Source organism: Phoxinus phoxinus, assembly GCF_949152265.1.
Source record: "Phoxinus phoxinus genome assembly, chromosome: 4".
In the NCBI taxonomy this organism is placed as follows: Eukaryota; Metazoa; Chordata; class Actinopteri; order Cypriniformes; family Leuciscidae; genus Phoxinus; species Phoxinus phoxinus.
In genome coordinates this window covers 37,501-53,694 of record NC_136879.1, presented here as the reverse complement: position 1 = coordinate 53,694, position 16,194 = coordinate 37,501, and the positions used below count along the sequence as shown (strand labels likewise).

The 16,194-nt window shown below is 43.6% G+C and overlaps 1 protein-coding gene and 1 long non-coding RNA gene across 3 annotated transcripts; one reads left to right on the top strand and one right to left on the bottom strand.

The window, feature by feature from the left end:
* Positions 1–249: 249 nt before the first annotated feature.
* LOC306996467 lies at positions 250–6,166 on the bottom strand. The gene is made up of 2 exons (XR_013797096.1): positions 5,575–6,166; positions 250–3,675 (listed from the first exon to the last, which is right to left on the bottom strand). It is a non-coding gene; the product is annotated as an uncharacterized lncRNA (long non-coding RNA).
* Positions 6,167–8,134: 1,968 nt separating this feature from the next.
* Positions 8,135–13,220, top strand: LOC306996797 (uncharacterized protein). Of its 2 annotated transcripts, none has more exons than XM_079609689.1 (2): positions 8,135–8,564; positions 9,049–13,220. In XM_079609689.1, the coding sequence occupies exon 2, from the start codon at positions 10,592–10,594 to the stop codon at positions 12,275–12,277; it is 1,686 nt and encodes a 561-aa protein (XP_079465815.1). In that variant the 5' UTR covers positions 8,135–8,564; positions 9,049–10,591; the 3' UTR covers positions 12,278–13,220. The 2 variants fall into 2 exon arrangements, with proteins under 2 accessions (XP_079465815.1, XP_079465816.1); XM_079609690.1 differs by lacking the exon at positions 8,135–8,564 and adding an exon at positions 8,612–8,634.
* Positions 13,221–16,194: the final 2,974 nt, after the last annotated feature.

Here is a 16,194-nt window from a genome sequence, read left to right as displayed (position 1 = left end):
CTCGTCGCGGGCAGATCTTAAAGAGACAGTTGCCCTAATAGTAAAATGCTGCCGCTTGTCCTTAAAGGGACAGTTACCCAAAAATAAAAATTCTGTCATTATTTACTCACTCTCTAATGTTGTTCCAAACCTGTATTAATTTCTTTCTTGTGCTGAACACAAAAGAAGATATTTTGAGGAGTGTGGTTAACCGGGCGGTTGCTGGTCCCCATTGACTACATAGTGGTGTCACGGCCGGCTCACAAGCCGCGACAAAGAAGGAGATGACACGTTAATTCGTATGCAAAAAGGAATAACATTTATTAAAGTAAAAGTAAAAGACTAGACAGAAACGGGAATAAAACAATAACTAAGACGATGACGACGACAACATGGCACGAGAGGAGAGCGCCCCGTCACGACTGAAGGGAGCTGCTTTATCTGCCGGCATCAGCTCTAGCACAGGTGTAAACCCTCAGTCATCATGACGTCACTCACTCCAACTCCAACCTACAACACAAGAGACAAACAGACAACCAAACCCACACAATATGACCCATACTGGGGTCGTAACACCCCCCCCCATAGAAAAAGGGTGGACATTTATGAAACCCGTCACCGGATAACTCCCCATACTGGAAAGACCCACCGCTCTGTAATACTCTCCAATATCCTCAGCAACCACGGGCCCTGTGGAAGCAATTTAAGAAAGACAAGTAGAGCAAAACAAAAGTTAGTCAATCAGTTAAAAGGAATAAGGAGCTCTAGACAATGCGTCAGCAACCACATTGTCTGTCCCCTTGATATGCCGGATGTCAAGTGCGTATGATTGCAAGAAAAGACACCAACGAGTCAATCGTTGGTTTGGGCACCGCAAAGAGTGTAAATAGATGAGCGGGTTGTGGTCCGTATACACAACCAATGGGTCTGACACAGATCCCACATACACTTCAAAGTGATGCAAAGCCCAAATCAAAGCTAATGCCTCCTTTTCAACCACAGCATAATTCAACTGATACGAATTAAACTTCTTTGAGAAGTAGCTAACTGGACGGTAAACTCCTTCCTCATCAGCCTGTAACAACACTGCTCCAGCACCCACATTGCTAGCATCTACGCACAACTGAAAAGCACGATCAAAACGAGGCGCTGCCAACACAGGAGTGGAAGTAAGCAGTGATTTAGCTGCCTCAAAAGCGTCCTGACAGACAGATGTCCAAACAAAAGCTGCTTTTGCTTTCAACAAATCAGTTAGTGGGGCTACCACGGTAGAAAAATTCCTGCAAAATCCCCGGTAGTAACCCACTAGCCCCAAAAAACGCATTAACTCCTTCTTAGTAGTAGGAGAAGGAAATCGATCAATGGCCTCCACCTTGGCCCGAACTGGTCGCACACAACCTTGTCCAACTATCTTACCCAAGTAAGTCACAGTGGCTTTGGCAAACTCGCATTTAGCCAGATTGACGGTCAGACCAGCATCTACAAAACGAGAGAACAGGTCTGCAATATGCTTCAAGTGCTGCTCCCATGAATCACTAAAAACTACTACATCGTCTAAATAGACGGCCACTCCCTCCAACCCAGAAACAACCCTATTCATAAGCCGCTGAAAGGTTGCAGGCGCATTTCTGAGGCCAAAACTCATAACGTTATAAGAGAATAACCCCTCCGATGTAATAAAAGTGGAAATCTCTTGAGCTCTTTTGGTCAACGGGACTTGCCAATAGCCTTTAAGCAGATCGAACTTGCTTACAAATTTCGCTGACCCAACCCGATCAACACAATCCTCAATACGAGGCAGTGGAAATGAGTCCGGTTTTGTTACTCTATTTATTTTACGATAGTCGGTGCAAAACCGATAAGTACCGTCTGATTTATTTACAAGCAAGCAGGGAGATGCCCAACTGGAAAATGAAGGTCGTGCAATATCATGATCCAGCATATACCGGACTTCAGCTTTAAGATGCAGGAGTTTATTTGGGGACACCCGATAAAAATTCTGGCGAATGGGCACCGAATCCCCGACATCAATATCGTGCTCCAACCAATGTGTACGCGAAGGTACATCACCAAATAAGGAAACATGATGATTAACAATATCAATCAAATCACCACATTTATCATCAGGCAAATGGGCCAACATTTTATTCAAATTTTTAAGAGTCTCTGAATTTTTTAGACGACCCAACAGAACTGTATCCTCTGGAAAAGAAACTCCCTCATCTATTCCCTCCCCCATAGGAATAAGCGAGACTCTCTCAACTAGTAATGCAGATTTTACCTCATCGTCTGGCATCTTCTGAGAACGGCAATAATATGGCTTCAACAAATTAACATGACACAACTGGGTGGACTTTCTTCTCTCTGGAGTGGCAATCAGATAATTTAAGTCAGTAACTTGTTTTTCTACCACATACGGACCTGTAAACCGAGCTTGAAATGGTGAGCCCTCCACAGGTAACAGAGCCAACACCTGATCACCAGGCATGAATTTACGTTCCTCAGTTCGTCGATCGAAAATGGTCTTCATACGCTTTTGCGAAGAATGCAATTGTTCTTTTGCCATCTTACCTGCTTCATATAATCTACGCCTAAAGTCATTCACATAACTTATCAAGTTTTTGGGTGGTGTACTTTCAACCCACTGGTCTCGGAGTACAGCCAGTGGTCCCCGAATTGTGTGGCCAAACACCAAATCATTGGGACTAAACCCAGTACTTTCCTGACATACCTCACGTGCTGATAACATCAACCACGGCAATCCTTGTTCCCAATCACCTCCCATCTCAGTACAATAAGAACGCAGTAAAGACTTCAGCGTCTGATGGAAACGCTCCAAAGCCCCCTGGCTTTGAGCATGATAAGCACTAGCTTTATTGTGCTTAATGTGCAGCAGTTTCAAGACCTGAGAAAATAAATGAGAAGTGAAATTAGAACCTTGATCACTTTGCACAATCTTCGGAATGCCAAAAATGGAAATGAACTGAGTCAAGGCTTTCACCACTGATCTGGCAGTGATCGTACGGAGAGGATATGCTGCAGGGTACCGAGTAGAGGAACACATCACAGTGAGTAAATAAATGCTACCTGACTTTGACCTAGGCAGCGGGCCTACACAATCAACAATCAGGTGCTCAAATGGCGGACTGACAGCAGGAATAGGAAACAATGGGGCAGGTTTGATCTTCTGATTTGGTTTGCCTGTTAGTTGACAAGTATGACAGGTCTTGATATACTGTGACACATCCTTCTTCAATTTTGGCCAAAAAAATTTACGAAGGATTCTGTGATAGGTCTTTTTTACCCCTAAATGACCTGCAAGTTTATCATGGGAAATCTGCAATACCAGTGAGCGATACTTCTCTGGAACGACCACCTGCATGATAGGATCCCCAGCAAAATCACTACCATGAGGAATCCATTTCCTCACCAACATTCCATCCTGCAAAAAATAACCATGAGCAACATTTCTAATTTCATCAGAAGACATCACACTCTCAAATAATTGATGGAGAGAAGAATCAAGTTGCTGCTCCTGGAGCAACTCAGAAGGAGAAACAGAAAAGTCATCAGGCAAAGAGAAAGGTTTGACTACAGCAGAATCAGAGGTCACCCTGGGCTGAGCAGAGGTCATGGAACGAGTTACCGCACATGCCGTAAACACTTCCGGGTAGTTCTCGTGACTCTCGTCAGGACCTGAAAGGGGAACAGATAAAACCACAGGAGGTGAAAAGGTATCAGGCCACACCCTACCCCCTGCCAAATTATTCCCCATGATTATATCCACCCCATCCACGGGCAATGATGGACGCACTCCAATCACCACTTCACCACTCACAAGCTCAGATGACAACGTTACTCTGTGTAAAGGAACAGACACCACATCCAACCCAATTCCTCTAACAAGAACACTAGTACCAGTATCACTAAAAATTGAAAATGGCAACACATCCTCCAATATAAAAGATTCCGAAGCTCCCGTATCTCTTAATATTGTTACTGGAATTTTTCTCTCCGTACCAGTCATCGACACATGTCCATAGGTGATAAAAGGCGCATAATCACCATTTTCTAAAAGGTTACCTGCCTTAGGAAATCCTTCACACAATGAATTAACAGGAGTTAACACGGGTGCCACAAGAGCCGCTGGTTTGATGCGAAGAGCCTTTCCGCCTTTACTCTTGGCTTTAAGCACTGGGCACTCACTTTTCCAGTGCCCTCTACCATGGCAGTAATTACAGATAAGAGACGAATTTCTGGACATACGATCCCCTTTATCTTCGAAAAATTCATCCCTTTTCCGAAACTCAAAACTCTTGTGTGTTAACACATAATCATCAGCTAACTCGGCAGCTTTAGCAGCTGTGTCCGCTTTCTGCTCATTTATATATGTTGCGATACGAGCAGGTACAGAATTCTTAAACTGTTCCAGCACGATTAAGTCAGTCAACTCCTCAAATGTGGTTACGTCAGATGCCATACACCAGCGATTAAATGCAGTACTGAGCTCTCTAGCAAACTCAACATGAGCAACATTAACACCTCTGGACAATGTTCTAAATTTTTGTCTGTACGCTTCTGGTACTAACTCGTACGATTTCAAAACGGCTGCTTTTACGATGTCATAATCGTTACAATCTGAGAGGGGAAGAGAAGAATAAACTTCCTGAGCCCTGCCAGTAAGCACGCACTGTAAAAGTAGTGTACGTTCCTTGTTGGGCCAACCTCTCGCTTCCGCAATCCGTTCAAACAAGGTAAAAAATGTATCCGGATCTCGTTCATTAAATTTAGGCATTAAACGCAAGTTTCCCACCGTGTCAAACATTTTAGAAGTACCCTGAAAAGCATAATCTGAAGTTGAACCATCATCTATTTTGCCTTCTCTTAACATCTCCAAGCGGTATTTCTGCAGCTCTATATCTGACTGTTTAGTTCTATTTTTCTCACGCTCCGTTTCAAGCTGTAACAGCAATAACCTTTCTTGTTGTTCAAAAGTTAAAGTGCCAACAGTTGGTTTAATGTGAGCAGTAGCTGTATCAGACATTTCAGTCAATATAGCTTGTTCTATCAATTTTGCTTTAAGTGTTTCTCTAATTGTACTCTCTTTTAATCTCTTATCCTCAAATTCGATTCCATAATGATCCGCAATCATAAATAACTGATCTTTTGTAAACGACTCAAGTAATGCTCCAGAGGGAGAAATAATAAACTTTTCTACAAGTTTAGACATACTTCCTCTAAAATATGTTACAATTAATATAAAGTGACTTACAAACCTCACGTGGTAGGAATAAAAGGTTCCCTTTCCCTATCTATAGGAAAAAACGACTAACTAACTCACCCCTAATCTTCGTGTGGTTACTGGCGAGGGGTATTTAAGCACCAACTCCCGCTGGTACAAGAAAAGCAACCAGCACGCTGGCGACTACCTCATACCACGGCCATGCTCCCGAGACAACTGCTCTACTCACGGTCACCACACAAAAATAAAAAAAATTACATTACCTACTTGTTCCAAAAGGGACCAAGCAGCTACACCTAACAAGGGAACATCCACAAAATTCTCCCCACGATAAGATTTGCAAAGTCACTTACCTCTTAGAAACAGCATAGAATAGCTAACTGATGATACAGCAACATGTCCTCAAAACAAATAATTTCAACGCGCATTTCCTTCCAAACGACGAATTAGACATCAAAACAATAGCGTTACCCAAACAACATTCTTCCGGTTTTACGTTCAGTTAATGAACGTGCCAAGTTCATTACAAAGTAACCGAACGCAACAAAAACGCTTCCAAATCATGCCGACAAATAACAGGAATTTGCACAAGTTAGCAAACGAGCGGCCGAGCCCCCATTTTGTCACGGCCGGCTCACAAGCCGCGACAAAGAAGGAGATGACACGTTAATTCGTATGCAAAAAGGAATAACATTTATTAAAGTAAAAGTAAAAGACTAGACAGAAACGGGAATAAAACAATAACTAAGACGATGACGACGACAACATGGCACGAGAGGAGAGCGCCCCGTCACGACTGAAGGGAGCTGCTTTATCTGCCGGCATCAGCTCTAGCACAGGTGTAAACCCTCAGTCATCATGACGTCACTCACTCCAACTCCAACCTACAACACAAGAGACAAACAGACAACCAAACCCACACAATATGACCCATACTGGGGTCGTAACAGTGGGAAAAAACTATTATGGAAGTCTCTGGGGTACATCAACTGTTTGGTTACCCACATTCCTCCAAATAACTTTTATTTTCAACAGAAGAGGGAGACTTATTCGGGTTTAAAACGGCTTGAGAGAATTTAAATCTTTGGAGAACTATGCTTGTTAATAAAACAACAAAATACAAAGAGCATCTCACTCACTCTTGACTGAGAACTTTAATAGTCGCTTTAATAAGAATCAATGTAAAATTTATACAGTGAAGTCCATGTTGTGTTTTATTTTCATATTTGTTCATTTAATTACTTTCTTCAATGCTGTTAAATACACCTGTAGCTGAAAAAATAAAGCACTGTTTATTTAATTAAGTTGTGTATGTGTATCTTTGTTCTTAATTTTTAATAACAAAGAAAATGACAAAGATTTTTTATCTTTGCCACTTTGGCCTAAATGTCTGCCATTCTTTTTTATTTTATATTTTGTTACCTAAGGCTTTGTTTTTAAAATAGGGACATTAGTTTGGCTGTGATGCTCAGTCACTTGCAAAATAGTAAAACCAACATGAAAAGGAATCGTGATAAAATCGTTAATCGTGATTTTCCTGAAAAAAATAGTGATATGATATTTTTGCCATATCGCCCACCCCTACCGTAGAGCCATCTGGAACTATATTCAGTGCAAGTTCGGGATTCGGTAAGTCTCTCCTTTGCTCAACATTGAATATGTTTATTCATTCTACAAGTAACGTTTTAAAATGCTGAAGATGTCTCAGAGGCTCCCCCGGGGCCTTCAAAGAAGCCAGCAGGAGAGCATTTGTTTATGCATCTCAACAGGTCCAGGGCCAGGTGAGTCATAAAATTAAAAAAATCACACAATTCCACTGGTATGTACGGCATAAGATATGATGACTACGGCTACAGTGGTGAATAATAATCATTACAGATTCAGATCTTAAAATTCTTTCTTGCATCTCTATAAGAAGCAGTCACAGGCTTGTTTTTGTTTTCCAGTGATTTGACATGCGCTTCTGGCATGTGCGCGCTGACATGCTGGACCAAGGCAGGACATACATGCTGTACGGAAGCACAACCAGGTAAGATCACACACCTAATGAGAACTTATGCTTGCATAATATTTAGCATTGCTTGTTCCACCACGCAAATTGATGTTTTAAAGGTGGCAATCTGTTACACATTTGAATATTTACTGTATCTTGAAGATTGTTTTATTGTATTGTATCTTGTTATAAAGATGAAGATTGACCTTTTGTTAATTAAAAAAAATTAAGCACATAATGTGGTAAATAATAAACAACTTATGTTTTGTTCGATTTTCTGTGTTTTGACTACTTTTTGAATTGTGTATGATAATATCTCTAGGTATTGATGATATATTAACAAAAAAACTATAATCTAAAACATATATAAAATACATAAAGGGGCCTTATTGATTAATTTTGCCTGGTGCCCCAACTCAGTGTTAGTTTGCCTCTGGACGTGTTTTTGACTTGAGTTGTTTGTAATAATTGTCTTTTTTTGTGTGTTGCACTATTTATGTATTTGTGTGGTTACATACTTGGTTCCTGTTGTCTTGCCAATTTTCGGGAGATGCAATTTTTACCATTTTAAGGAGGAGTTCAGGGAGATGCTCTGGCCTTCTGGATACTCCCCTGCGGAGAGAGAAGCAGCACAACCACATATTATTATTTGTTAAGATAAGTATTAGCATTGCTTAATTTGTGTGTTCTTGTTTAAAGGGATAGTTCACCCAAAAATGAAAATTCTGTCATCATTTACTCACCCTCAAGTTGTTTCAAACCTGTAAAAAAAAAAATGTTTCTGCTGAACACAAAAGAAGATATCTTGAAAAATGTCTGTAACCAAACAGTTGATGGACCCCATTGACTTCCATAGTAGGAAAAGAATACTATGGAAGTCAATGGGGTCCATCAACTGTTTGGTTACAGACATTTTTCAAGATATCTTCTTTTGTGTTCAGCAGAAAAAAGAAATTCTTACAGGTTTGAAACAAAGTCATACAAGACCCATGATGACAAGACACAACCTGACAAAAGACATTCATTTTGTGTTTTTCTTTTTTCTTTTAATGCATTTAGGGTCCATGTGTGTGCCTTGTCTTGTCTCACATCATCTCCAGTGCGGTATCTTTAGTAAATGTGTCTTGTTTTTTGTTTTGTCCTAACAGGTTCTTTCTCTATGGGCTTGCAGCACTCAAAGATTGCCAGACAATCTCAAGAGTGGCAAAGCTGGAAGTAAAGAGGATGGCTCATGATCTGGTTTTGGGCAGTAAACTCAGGGACAGAGGAAGGACCATGCATAGGTACTACTGCGAGGCTGTCTTGGTTTTTGCCCACATGCAACGCCCAAGAGCTGTGGAATCCTTGACGGTAAGTACATCTCTATTTTAACGACTCTACGCTTGCAATATGATTCAATGTTTACAGCACGTATGCATTAGTAAGTGACCATTTTTCGTTGTTATCTAGGATTCAGAGTGGTATTTCATAGTCTTGATATATATGTAGATATCAAGTACGCCCAGAGACGGGAATATCTTCTGTGTAAGTCTCCGAATCCACCAATACAGCAATGTCGCTCATTTTAACTTGTTTGTCGCCAACAAGCGTTTACCAATGATTATGGTAATTTTTCTAAACCTTTAACACAGCAACACACACCTACATCACAAAGTTAGCCAAATGTTTGATCTTCTGGTCAAAACCACTTTTTTTTTGTTTTTTTGTTACAAACTATACACCAAAAAACTTTTTGTACCGGACACGTTCTCTATCAAAACGCAGCAAGCCCAACTCAAAATTGAAGTCAAAAAAGTGATCCGCGTGAGTAAAGTGATTTGACTTTGTCTTTCAGCACACTTCAAAATCCACAAGTCTTCGACCGCAAAGTTGTCAAGGCTGATTGGGCAGGAGGGGTGGAGGTCCAACTACCCAAAACCCGAGGAGATTCAACGGTTGTGGAAACCGGCTTCCAACCTCGCCACAGAGTCAGATGAGGCCATAATGAAGTGCTTGTCTGAGCAGACCTGGACAGAGCTGGCCATTCTCTCTTGGCCCAAAAGGGTTTTTGCTTCAAGTATCTGGACATGAAGGAATTTGTGCGAACTTAAGTTACTGTGGGAGATCCGGCAAAGATAATTCTGCTGGAGAAGCCAGATATACCTTTCCAGGTCATAAATGGCCATGGCTTTGACACACCATTGGTCATGCAGCTGTGTGATAAATGGGGAAATCCTTTAACAGATCAGCGGGTTGAGATTGTGATGAAGAGTTAAAGATAAAGTCCTCAGTGACATCTCAGCCTGTAGATTCACACGGAAAAGCTTGCTTCATATTAGAAAGTATAAGTGGTCCAAAAGGGGAGCATCATTTGGAATTCAGGGGATGTTTTGGCAGGAAAGGTATTGCAGGGCAAGTAATAAGACTAAACGTGATTCCTGATCCCAACAAACCCTTTTGGCACTTTGTGACATCAGCGTGGACACCCAGCTAAAATTTGATTATGGTGTTTCTCTCTCACGCATGTAATTGATTTTGTGGTTTCTGGTAGGGATGTTAACCGATGACCGTTTGACCGATGGTTGACCGTATCAACGTTAACCGATCAAAGTTTTCGGCAGTTGGTTAAAAAAAAAAAAAAGTGATCTCTAAATTAGTCTATTATAGACATTTGACTAAACGCTACTACAGTTAGCATCTCATTCCAATATCTTTTTGTGTGAAGTGAACAAATCCCTCTCACTCAATCTTTCATAACTCGCCCGTTTGTACTTAATAAACCAATAAAAACATTCGGCGCGAGGTCACAGCGTTTGGGTTCGCGCGCTCACAAGGATTGCAGAAAGTAAAGGTTACAGGCTAACACACTCGAGGTTAGAGCCAGGGCAGACGACGGGAGGAAGCGTGCAGAGAAGAGTAGTGTGTGGGACCATTTCACCAAACAGAATGACACAGATGTAACGTAAGTTGCAACTTGTGTGATACAGTGTCACAGTGTCTGGTTTGTGTATTCCTGGTGTCCACTAGAGGTCCTCTTCCCCACGGTGTCATCCACATTATAACTACATTTCCCATAATCCTTTGTCTGTTACCCATCAATGTTCATTTCACACAGCTGTTCCCTGTCTTCATTGTTCCCAGCTGTTCCTTGTTAGTGTCTGTGTATAAGTACCGTCTGTCTCAGTTCATGTCACGGAGTCCTTGTTTAATGTCCCCACACTTCTGTTCCTGTTCCTGTTCCTGTTGCTGCCTGTTACCTGTTCTTGTCTTGTGTCCTTGGATTGAATTACTGGATTTTGACCATTTGCCTGGCTGGATTGTGAGTACGGATTTCCCTAATAAACTGCTTTTGGATCTTACCTTTTCCCGTGGGTGTGTCGTGACAGAAGGACTCCGTCATGAATAGATCCAGCGGTAAGGGTTTTCGTGGCTCTTCCCCAGCCATCAAGAGGGGAGGTTCGAAGGAGGTTCCACCGCGGATGAACATTTTTCAATGTTTTGCGCTATGGGCCCATCAAACGGAGGAGATCATGGCGACCAAATCCCCTGAGCCTCCTTCAGTCAGGCAGGAATCTTTTGAGGGAACCCGCCTGGCCAAGTTTTCTGGGACCCGTGGAGGCCGCAGGGGAGGAGGTACTAGAGGTGACTTCCAGCACCACTCTTCGCCTCAGTCTCTCTTCCACCCTGGGCCGGTGATGCTCGACCCAGCGCTCCCTTCACCGTTGTTCCTGTCCCGCCCGGAGCCTACTCCTCGCCATCAAACACGGAGGAAGAGGAAGACTTCCTGCCTCCTTAACGTCCCGGAGGCCGTCCCCTCCGAGCAGCCCGCTGACGTCCCGGAGGCCGTCCCCTCCGAGCAGCCCGCTGTCGTCCCGGAGGCCGTCCCCTCCGAGCAGCCCGCTGTCGTCCCGGAGGCCGTCCCCTCCGAGCAGCCCGCTGTCGTCCCGGAGGCCGTCCCCTCCGAGCAGCCCCCTATCGTCCCAGAGGCCGTCCCCTCCGAGCAGCCCGCTGTCGTCCCGGAGGCCGTCCCCTCCGAGCAGCCCGCTGTCGTCCCGGAGGCCGTCCCCTCCGAGCAGCCCCCTATCGTCCCAGAGGCCGTCCCCTCCGAGCAGCCCGCTGTCGTCCCGGAGGCCGTCCCCTCCGAGCAGCCCGCTGTCGTCCCGGAGGCCGTCCCCTCCGAGCAGCCCGCTGTCGTCCCAGAGGCCGTCCCCTCCGAGCAGCCCGCTGTCGTCCCGGAGGCCGTCCCCTCCGAGCAGCCCGGTGTCGTCCCGCAGTCCGTCCCCTCCGAGCAGCCCGCTGTCGTCCCGGAGGCCGTCCCCTCCGAGCAGCCCGCTGTCATCCCTGAGATTGTCTCGGAGCCGCCCACCATCAGTCCTGCCACGGCCAAGAGAGCGGTCTTCCTCTTTTATGCGGTGGCGGTACTGCATGCGTGGAGGAGGCACAGGATGTCTGCCGTTCCAGAGACTGTCCACTTCACGTCTGCTGTTCCAGAGCCGGAGCCAGTGTCTGCTGTTCCAGAGCCGGAGCCAGTGTCTGCTGTTCCAGAGCCGGAGCCAGTGTCTGCTGTTCCAGAGCCGGAGCCAGTGTCTGCTGTTCCAGAGCCGGAGCCAGTGTCTGCTGTTCCAGAGCCGGAGCCAGTGTCTGCTGTTCCAGAGCCGGAGCCAGTGTCTGCTGTTCCAGAGCCGGAGCCAGTGTCTGCTGTTCCAGAGCCGGAGCCAGTGTCTGCTGTTCCAGAGCCGGAGCCAGTGTCTGCTGTTCCAGAGCCGGAGCCAGTGTCTGCTGTTCCAGAGCCGGAGCCAGTGTCTGCTGTTCCAGAGCCGGAGCCAGTGTCTGCTGTTCCAGAGCCGGAGCCAGTGTCTGCTGTTCCAGAGCCGGAGCCAGTGTCTGCTGTTCCAGAGCCGGAGCCAGTGTCTGCTGTTCCAGAGCCGGTGCCAGTGTCATCTACGGGCCTATCCCCCTTTGAGTGTAGTATAGGGTACCAGCCACCTGTTTTTCCTAGTCTGGAGTCCGAAGTCGCGGTTCCCTCCGCTCACGCCTTCGTCCAGAGGTGTCACCGCACTTGGACTAGAGCCCGTGAGACTTAACTCCAAGTGGGGGCGCGCACCAAGGCCAAAGCCGATCGCCACCGGCGTAGGCCTCCCGTATATGTCGTCGGTTCCAAAGTGTGGCTTTCTACCAAGAACATTCCGCTCCGCTCCGTGTCCAATAAACTGGCTCCTAAATTCATTGGCCCGTTTTCTGTCACCAAGATTGTTAGTCCAGTGGCAGTCCGCCTCAACCTTCCACTAGCGTACAAGAGAATTCATCCGGTATTCCTTGTGTCCAAAATTAAGCCCGTCTTTTTTTCCCACATTAATCCGCCTGCCCCGGTTCCCCCACCGCCGCGACTCGTAGATGGGGAACCTTCCTATTCGGTCCGTCGTATTCTGGACTCTAGGCGGAGGGGACGCGGGTTCCAGTACTTGGTGGACTGGGAAGGTTACGGTCCGGAGGAGAGAAGTTGGGTTCCGACTCGGGACATCCTGGATCACTCTCTTATCGATGATTACAATCGACAGGTAAGGGGGTCTGGGAACGCCGTGAGGCGTTCCTAGAGGAAGGGGTACTGTCACGGTTGTTGAATGCATTGCCTCTTCTTTGTCTCATGTCTTTGTTTGTTTATGTGTGAGTGGGCGTTGTCCCACTCACGTGTTTGTTCAGCGCTCCAGCTGATCGTCATCATCATCATCATCGTTCACAGCTGCGGCTCATTTCCTCCCCCTTAAATACTCACCTCATTCTCTGTTCTAGTGTCGGATTGTTTGTCGATGTTGGTGGAGTCTGGCCGTGTCCCGCGTTCGTCTTGTGTGTTCCTGTTCCCGAGTGTCCTGTCAGTGTTTCCTCACTTCTTCACCGGGCTATTGGATCACCACCTCTCACCGCACCAACTCTTCACAGACCATCGAGTCCCTGCACGAGCCTGAGTCGCCGCCTCCCTGTCTACTTTGTTACTGTTCTGAGTTTTGTTCCACCTAAATAAACCCTGAGTACCTGCATCTGCTTCCTGTGATTTTCTATCATGACAATGGGACTTTTTAATGCATACACATTGGATTAGCGGCTCAAAAGTGATTAAACTTTTAAGAACAACAGTTATGTTTTATAGGTCTTTAAGGGTTAAGCATGAACACACTAGTGATTAATGTTTAACTTAACATGTAGTAAGGACATGTTAGCCATTGAAGGATCCACATTCATGCGATAAATAAGCTAGTCATTAATGATTACCTGAATGTACAGTAAACGTGTTTTAGCCATCATTTACAACTTAGCAAACCATATATTACTTTTGTGTAGCAATGTACTTCAGTGATTCTCCATCTTTTAAGTTAACTGAACAATATGAGGCTAGTAACTGTTTAATTAGTGCTGGTTTTACAGTTATATGTAAATTATAATGTAGTGGACAATTTGACCCTGCGTTTTAAAGTAAATTAATATCCTCATTAACTATGGCGCTTATTGAGTGACATTTAGATTTATTGACCAGAATAAGCCAATAATTATGGCTTAACTACTACTAATACAGTACTAAAAAAGACAATTTGTTTAGTGCTTAAATAACGCATAATTGAGAACAAGTTAAAGTCCTCCTGTGTTTTGTTTATTTAATTAATTAAGCTTTTAATGTTGTTTATGTGTCAATGTGGTGTTTTTAATATGCTTTAAGACAAACCATGTGCAAATTCATGTCAACCCCATTGCAGTGAAAAAACGATGGTCTCAAAAACACGGTTTGAAATCGCTGGTGTTTCTGACGTCACAAACTACCGTGCAACCAATCAGATCAACGTGTGATCGTCAACCAGTGGATCTCTGAGGGAGTGAGTGAGTGGAGGCGGGGCTCATTTGCATATTCATAAAATTGCGCATATTAAATGAGGCAAGGGTGTAGTTACATTCAAGCTATATTATTTGTTTAAATATGTAATTTTGATGATCAAAGATAAGTTTTAAGGGATACAATTATTGACTATAGGGGGACTTCAAGTAATGTATAATTCTGGACCCTTTGGATTTTGAATCAAATTTCAAGATTTGATTGTACTTTACTGGTTTGTGTTACTTTTCTTAAAGTTTTTCAGGTACAGTATCATAGGTTAACATGTAGGCCTATAAGAAACACTAACGCGGGGGTGGGGAACGTCGGTCCTGGAGAGCCACTGTCCTGCAGAGTTTAGTTCCAACCCTAATCAAACACAGATCCAGCAGGTCATCAATGTCTTTAGGGTCATTAAGGCTACAATCAGATGAGTTATCATCAGGGCTGGATCTAAACTCTGCAGGACAGTGGCTCTCCAGGACCGATGTTCCCCACCCCTGCACTAACGGAATTGAATTAAAAATAAAAGTGTATAGTGTTCACTGTATGAATTTAAATTAGAATTAGGGATGCAAACGATTAATCGACGATCGATTAATTGTCGATAATACATTAATCGATCAAACTTATCGATCATCGATTAAGCAGGTTCATGCGCGTGCGTGCTGCTCAACCGCGAAACACAAGCGAGCGCGCCGGAGTTATGTTTGGGACTATTTTACACCTTCATCATGACTATAAGTTTTCGTGTGCATTCGCAGCCTTTTGTTTTGTGCAAATGTAAGTTGTTCGCGGATTATTGTGATTAACGTCAATACCTTTAAAGAACCGGCCGCATGGACACCAGTCCATCACTGCAGACTCGACCGAGGAATGGCCAAGCTCTACTGGTGCTGTCCCACTGCAGTGATGGCCAAATACTCCTCAAACTGATGATGTTTCCAGAACTGAACTGAGTTGGATTATTACAACATCACTGTTCTGCAGAACTGCTAACTAATTTAACAATTGATCTTCAAACAACTCCACTGAATCGTCACTGAACTGATCTCATCTGAATGATTTATAAATAAAGGTGACTTGACTAACCTATGCTTGCAGTTTAAGTGTTTGTTTTATTATACCACAAACAAGTAAACAAGTCTCTTTATAGAAATGGTATATATAGTATATACAAATAAAATTGTCTATTCCTTTTAAATGGACAGCAATATATTTAATCATGTCTGGCTACCTGAAAAACAAAACTTGAAAAAAGTGTGTTATTTGGGTCTGCAAAAGTTAAACATTTAATAATCTAAGCATTTCACATATTCTATGTACACTAATTATATTAAACAATACTGTCAGTACACCATAGTTGTACAAATGAACTAGATCAATGCCTTTATTTCCATTCAAAGTGATCCGATCAACACAGAAACATCAGAAAAACATCAGGCTTGAAAGATTCCTTATCCTGTGGCTCCCTCTAGTGGGCAACCTTAAAATCACAGCCTTTATCTTTCATTTCAAATGGCTGAAAGTTTAGCGTTTGCTGTTAGCAATTCATTAGAGAGCCAATTCAAGTTTGGTGCTTGGACCCCTATTAACAAAATATCAATTTCCAGGGCTCCAGGACACTGTCTACACTGCAAAAGAAAGGAAAAAATGCTTTTCTTTATCAGTATTTTTGTGTTGATTCCAGTCCAAATATCAAAACATTCTTAGATCAAGATGCATTTGCCAGATAAGATATTATATCTTGTTTTTTTTTTTTTTTTGGAAAAACGGAAACAAGATTATTTTTCTCACCCCACTGGCAGAAAATGTAGCTTGTTTTCAGCAACAAGCAAAAAACTCAAAGTCAAAAGAAACTCAGATCGCTTTAGACAAGCCCTTTCGAACGCAACTTGTCCCGCATTCCGGTGCGGTTACGACTGTTACGACCCGACATCATATGCCGCTGTTTTCTTTAATTCCCTCTTCACTTTCCTCAAGTCAAGTCACCTTTATTTATATAGCGCTTTTTACAATACAGATTGTATCAAAGCAGCTTCACAGTGATAACATGAAAATAATAAAAAATTGGATCATCGTCCACCTTAAGGCAGATCTATGATATTGTTGAATATTAAATGTCCCCAACTAAGCAAGCCA